This window comes from Salmo trutta, chromosome 25 (assembly GCF_901001165.1).
Source record: "Salmo trutta chromosome 25, fSalTru1.1, whole genome shotgun sequence".
NCBI classification, from domain to species: domain Eukaryota; kingdom Metazoa; phylum Chordata; class Actinopteri; order Salmoniformes; family Salmonidae; genus Salmo; species Salmo trutta.
Genome location: NC_042981.1, coordinates 25,469,834 through 25,476,799, shown reverse-complemented (window position 1 = coordinate 25,476,799; position 6,966 = coordinate 25,469,834). Strand labels below are relative to the sequence as shown.

General features: G+C 42.0%; 1 protein-coding gene across 2 annotated transcripts; it reads left to right on the top strand.

Annotated features, from left to right (window-relative positions):
• The first annotated feature begins 1,341 nt into the window (after window positions 1–1,341).
• LOC115162237 (zinc finger protein 239) lies at window positions 1,342–5,023 on the top strand. Of its 2 annotated transcripts, none has more exons than XM_029713360.1 (2): window positions 1,342–1,722; window positions 3,310–5,023. In XM_029713360.1, the coding sequence occupies exon 2, from the start codon at window positions 3,459–3,461 to the stop codon at window positions 4,500–4,502; it is 1,044 nt and encodes a 347-aa protein (XP_029569220.1). In that variant the 5' UTR covers window positions 1,342–1,722; window positions 3,310–3,458; the 3' UTR covers window positions 4,503–5,023. The 2 variants fall into 2 exon arrangements, with proteins under 2 accessions (XP_029569220.1, XP_029569219.1); XM_029713359.1 differs by having other exon boundaries at window positions 1,342–1,729.
• Window positions 5,024–6,966: the final 1,943 nt, after the last annotated feature.

Genomic DNA, 6,966 nt, shown 5'->3' with positions numbered 1-6,966 from the left:
TTATATTCCCACTACACAACAAATATCAGGCTACAATGTATCTATCCATCGCTTATTCAGCTAAGCATGCTCGAAAGTAAATAGACCGGTAGTCTAGACAGTATGGGTAGGCTCCAGTATTGCTGTGAGATAGTTCAAGGTTATTTAATCTCAGAGCCTATACCATGACAGGAGATAGAAACAAACATCTATTGACAAACAAAATATTGAACAACAATTAATATTTTGCATAGTATGGGCTGTAGCATTTACTTTTAAATTGTTTCTATATACAATCAATAATGCAGAATGCCAGGCCAGTGTTTGGCACTTGCTTTAGGTGGCATGTATTTTTTGTTTGAAAAAGTAACTTGCAAAAAGATTAAAACATTCTGCCCACACCTCTACAGAATTGTGCTAGAATTTGATTAATTTAGATACGCCCAATTCCAACATTTCCAAATAATACAGCAAATTAGGACGTTTTTATAACCATAAAATGAGAATTATGGGCATTTTCCAGGCAGTGTAGCGCTCATTCACTAGTGCACATTTATAATATGGTTCTGATTTATCAATGAAAACATGCTTATGTTGTGTGCGACAGTTTAATAAATTCCAATAATTTGTGGGGCAAGCAAATCCTAGAATCTCCACTTGCCAGAATTTAGTAAGACATTAATGTACGTTTCATAAATGATGCCGCAGGTGCTCAAAATTATGACTTGGTGGTTTTGAGTTAAAAGCCCCCCTCCCTGCTATAATTTGCACAGAAATCACCTTGTCACCTAAAAACATTTACACATTTCTCCTGGATGCCACTAGTCTTGCTCAACTAAAAATGTAATGTCTCATCTCAACTTTTTAAGTTAGGTTACTCCTAAAAGATTTTGAGGTAGGCCTACATTGAGCTAATCATTTGTAGTTTAGAAAAAGTTATATATCTAATTACGTTTTAATATATACCAGTAGGGGAGCCAAAAGGTAAATAATCCACTTGGTTAGAGTCCCCAATTGAAAAAAATATATTTTCACATGACCCTCCTCTTCAACCTGGTCGCAGAGCATTTCAAATGATTCACTATGTAAATCCGAGACACTCCATTTAGTATTATATGTTAATAATATGGTATGTATTCATTTATAAATATCCATCACCCATTTCGTATATGTTACGAAATTACGAATTACAATTCGTATTATGTGTTACGAATTTGCAAACGTACTATATGTTACGAATTTGCTAAACAAATGATTCAGTATGTTACACATTCTACCTAGGTGGTTAGGTTTAGGAAGTAGGTTTTAAAGAGTTAAGTGTAAGGATAGTGACGTCCCAAGGATCCAGGATAGCACTAACCATGCGACCGCAGACGTTCATTTCGCCTAGCCGAATTCTGCTAGAAGCAAACCGAATCTATGTATGCGGACTCGTATGGGACTATGCATCCCACTCGCAATTTTTTTCTGGTTCATATAGTCAATGAACTAAGCAGACCAGACCCAGCTGCTATCGCATTGGTGTCAATAGGAGAGCCACCATGTTATAAGCAGACTGGAACTGACTTTTTAAAATATTTTTTGTTATCGTAAACGGCCTGAGTAAACGATCTTCATTTATCCACCATCTTTAGTAAAAACCACTGATTTTAGCCTACCATTGGAGCAGCAGCAGACACAAACCCGCTGTCGCCTTTTATCTGATTGCGGTCATTACCCTAATTATGGGAGTCGCCAGGGAAGGTGCGTCGTAAGTAGCCTATGCTAATAATATAGCCCACTACAGAATATGTATTCAGCATGGTTTATTTGTAGCAGTCGCTGTGTTTAGTCGCATCAGAAAGGCAGGGTCTATTTTCCTTCTCGCTACACAACCATGTATGATGTCCACTTCAAGCCAGGAAACAGAAGGCGCACACATAAGACAGTGTCATATGCCGACCTCAACATTACATAGGCATATAGGTAGTTACTATATGATTGTCGGTGAAAATGTTCCGTTTGTAGAAGAATCAGCGCAGGGACTGGTAGTCTACACCAGAGAGGAAGATGCGAAGCGAGAGGGTCTAATCCCGTCAAAATCTGTCCTGGCGAAAATACAGCGATAATTAGACCTACCTTCCCGCCTCTGGGACAACGACCCTCATTGTTAGGGCGGAGACAGACCGTCTCGTTATAATATACACTATCTCAGGCTACACCCGCCATGTTGGCCGTTTCTCATCACCCAGGCAAAAAATAAAACAAATGTAAGGAAATATGCATGTTGTTGTACAGAGATGCTCGTTGTATCAAGGCTAAATGGCGTGATTTCATGAACGTGAAAATGTGATTCCGTGCCTGCCAGTGATTGGCATGCATTTTATTTTTATTTAACTAGGCAAGTCAGTTCTTGTTTGACTGCTGTGCTATAGCCTTAAACCGAGAATAAAGTACATAATCATTTAAATAATAGTGCAACAGCCAGTGGTGTAAAGTACTTAAGGACACATACTTTAAAGTACTACTTAAGTAGTTTTGGGGGGTATCTGTACTTTACTATTTATATGTTTGACTGCTTTTACTTTTACTTCACAACATTCCTAAAGAAAATAATATACTTTTTACTCCATACATTTTCCTTGACACCCAAAAGTAGTCATTACATTTTGAATACTAGCAGGACAGGAAAATGATCTAATTCACACACTTATCAAGAGAACATCCCTGGTCACCCCTACTACCTCTGATTTGGCAGACTCCCTAAACACAAATGCCTGGTTTGTTATGTCTGAGTGTTGGAGTGTGCCCATGGCTATCCGTAAATTAAAAATAAAAAAGTGTCTTCTGGTTTGCTTAATATAAGGAATGAAATTATTTCATATTTTACTTTTGATACTTAAGTATATTTTGGAAATTACATTTACTTTTGATACAATATTTATAACCTAATACTTTTAGACTTTTACTCAAGTAGTGTTTTACTGGGCGGCTTTCACTTTTAGTTGAGTCATTTTCTATTAAGGTATCTTTACTTTTACTCAAGTATGACAATTGGGTACTTTTTCCACCACTGGCAACAGCTACCTCGTATAGGCTAACAATGTCAGTGGTTAGATGGCACTTTAGTCCTACACACACTTTACCCAATAGGCTACTGTAGTGATTGGCAACCAATTATTGGTCAAAAGAGACAATTTGATGCTGCACTGTGCCATTCTTATCAGCACATTTTGTTGTCAGAGCATTATTATAAGCGAGTTCCCATCGAAAGTTCAATAAAGGTTAACATTGTTGCTTCACTTGATAACGGGAACTATCACTAATGCATATCTATGTTTTTACTTTCAGGTTTGAAGAGGAAGAGAAACGCCTTATGATGAAACCTTTGACTAACTGTCAGCAGGGTTAATGTGTGTTTCATCCAAACACAAACCCAGGTGTTAGTGCCACTGCCAAACGCATGCCCAGGAGTAGATACAGGTGTTAGTGTCAACCCCATGTCAAGTAGACACACATCCTCTCCAACCATGAGGCCTGACAATAACAACAACCACAACAGTGTGCTGGATGGAGACGGAGTGGAGGACGGGTCTGGACCAATCAGCAGGCCCCGTCAGCCCCAGTGCCATTCTCTCTCCTCCGGCCGGGCGCGTCACAGCCACCGCCGCAGCAGCAGAACAGATAAGCAGCCTCACACCTGTCCTCTCTGTTCCAAAACGTTCATCTCTTCCTCTCACCTTGCCCTACACCTGCGCTCCCACAGCGGGGAGAGGAAGTATAAGTGTGGCGTGTGTGGGAAGCTCTTCCTGCAGTCAGCCCACCTGATGCGCCATAAGACCACCCACACAGGGGACAGGCCCTTTAAGTGTCCAGACTGTGGGAAGGGCTTCGGTCGCGCTTCTCACCTGAAGACACACCAACGCCTCCACACAGGGGAGAAGCCATTCCAGTGCTCCGTCTGTGACAAGGCTTTCACCCAGAAGGCTGGGCTGATCATGCACCACCGCCTGCACACTGGTGAGAGGCCTTACAGGTGTGATCACTGTGGTAAAGCCTTCCGCTCCTCCACACACCTGCTGGCCCATCAGGCCCTGGAGTCAGCCAAGCAGAGCTTCACCTGTGACAGGTGTGATCAGAGTTTCAGGTCAGCCTCGTCCCTCAGACAGCATGTTAAGACACACAGCAGCACCATGGAGGACCTCTGCTGTGGGGTCTGCTGCCGGTCCTTTGTCCGCTCCTCCTACCTGCAGCTGTACATGAGGCTCCACAGAGGACAGAGGCCCTACCACTGCAGGGTCTGCAACAAGACTTTTGCTAAGATGACCACCTTCCAGAGACACTGTGACAAACACCTGAGGAGGAACGTGGACATGGACCAGGGGCAGGAGGAGGAAGAGGAGGATGTCAAACCTACATTGCCCCCACCCTCCACCCCTCCTTCTCCTGCCCTTTTACCTCCTCCTGTTCCTCCATCCACCCTTCCTCTTTTGTCGGAGGTCAATACACGCTCTAAAACTAGAGCCAAAATTAGGATAGAATGACTATGTTCTGGACTTGGAGTATAACAATGGGGAAAGAACATAAGTGGCATCCTTAAACATGTGCAATTACTTGCAACAGTCATATTATGTATATTTACTGATAGGGTATTACAAATTATTTAAAGTTTTTAATTATACAAACTGTATTGTAATGTAGTTTATAGTATTGTTTTGTTTTATTGTTTTAAGCATGCTTTTGTATTTACTAATACACACTTAGACTTTCCCTGTGTGACTTCAACACTTCAATGTGCTGTGCAATCCTGATGCTTTTCATACCATAGTCCATATCGCACAGTACCATATTATACCATAACGTAAAGTCTGTATGATCATATCACTCCATCCTTGGACCAAGTATTAACTTTTTAATAACAATAAATGTTGATTGGACAGGTTACAGTATTTTATCTTCTCAATCATGTGATTCTTCCAGGTTGTGAGTCTTTAATGTTGCTCAGTATTCTGTGTATCTGATCTGAGTTCCACAGAAGAAACAGACATTAAACCAAGTATCAGTATTAGAGGTCTGCCTGCTACATCCAAAACTATGATGTCATGGGGAAACTGTTTGTCTAGACCTACAGGGGAGAAAAAAGCTACAGGTGAGGTGGCTCATATCTATAACTTATTGTATGTTTAGATCTACAAAAAACGATTGAATGTGAAATATGTTAATGTCAGAAGATAGAGAATGCTAAGTAATTAAGCTACTGTACATATTGGGACAAATTGTAACTTCCACTTAAGTAGAATTTTCACAAAATTACCCAGGGCCGGCTCCAGGCATAAGCGGTCGCTTAGGGCCCCAGGCTGCTAGGGGGCCCCCAAAAACAAATTTAGGAACTCAGTCAGTGTCTCAACTTACTGTTGAGAGTTAGAATAGTAGAATGTGCAAGTTAGAAATATGTTTGTGCATCAGCAATTTCTCTTGTTATGTATGTCACTGACTGTCACTCAATTAGTCATTTCAGCTAACAATATTTTGATTGTTAAATTAGACGAGGCAGCCATCTAATGTGGCAGACCAAGGGGGGTTGATCTAGACGTTTACCAGATCAGACACGGACAGAAGGGTGATACCTCTGTTTCAAGGGTTTTTATTTAAACCAATAAAGAAAAGAAACAGGTCTCCTCCAGGAGACCTCTTCCCGGTTACTGCCATCTGTGCTCAGGGGAATGCTGTCTCCTCTGGGGTAGAACACAAAGCTCCTAGGTTCTAGCAGACAGTGAGGACGTCTATCTGGAGCAACCTCTCACTACCTCCTACCCTCCCGTGTGCTGCCTTCCTGGCAGTTTTATTGGCCCCACACGGTTGGTGAGCAATCAGCCCCTTGATTACTCATCAGCCTAAATCAGCCCCAATTAGTCCTGGCCATAGGACCCGTTGAGACGTGGCATGTCCAGCAGAGGGAGCCACCGCCGCGTGATGCAGACTCCGTCTGTCACCAGGCCTCGACAAGTCTCCCCCTGGTGGCTTGTCCGCGGTATGCCAGGGGCCATCTAGACCAGGGTGAAGTGCGTGCCCAACAGGTAATACTTAAGAGTGTCAGCGCCCACTTCACCGCTAGACACTCTTTCTCGACAATCGAGTACTTATTTTCTCAGGGGTATCAACTTCTGGCTTATGTACATGATGGGGTGTTCCTCCCCATCGTGTACCTGGGACAGGACGGCCCCTAGCCCCGTGTCGCAGGCATCCGTCTGCACCAGGCGTCGGGCGTCACGAGAATCGATAAAAATACTTTAAAGTACTACTTAAGTAGTTTTTTTGGGGTATCTGTACTTTACTATTTATATTTTTGACAACTTTTACTTCAATACATTCCTAAAGTAAACTATGTACTTTTTACTCCATACATATTCCCTGACACCCAAAAGTACAATTTTAATGTTTAGTAGGACAGGAAAACTGTCCAATTCACGCACTAAGAGAACATCCCTGGTTATCCTTACTGCCTCTTATCTGGCGGACTCAGGAAACACAAATGCTTTGTTTGTAAATGATGTCTGATTGTTAATAAAAAAATTGCTTAATATAAGGAATTTAAATTATTTATACTTTTAATACTTATTATATTTTAGCAATTGCATTTACTTTTGATGCGAAAGTATATTTAAAACCAAATACTTTTAGACTTTTACTGGGTGACTTTCGCTTTTACTCCAATGCTTTTCTATGAAGGTATCTTTACTTTTACTCAAGTATGACAATTGGGTACTTTTTCAACCACTGGTCATGAACCACCTGGACCTTCCTCCCCTGGGGCTTGACATTCCCCTGTCCAATCAAATACTCCATTTCCTCGAACCCTAGCTTGCATTTCTTGACATTCGCTGTCAACCCGGCTTGCCTGAGCGCGTCCAGCACCGCCTGGAGGCGCGTCAGGTGATCTTCCCAACCTGGCTGTGGATGATAATGTCATCCAAATAGGCCGTGGCGTACTGTTGGAGGGGTCAGAGG

Bases quoted from the DNA above. Each gene is read 5' to 3' on its own strand.
- LOC115162237 (XM_029713360.1), top strand. From the start codon at position 3,459: ATGTCAAGTAGACACACATCCTCTCCAACCATGAGGCCTGACAATAAC.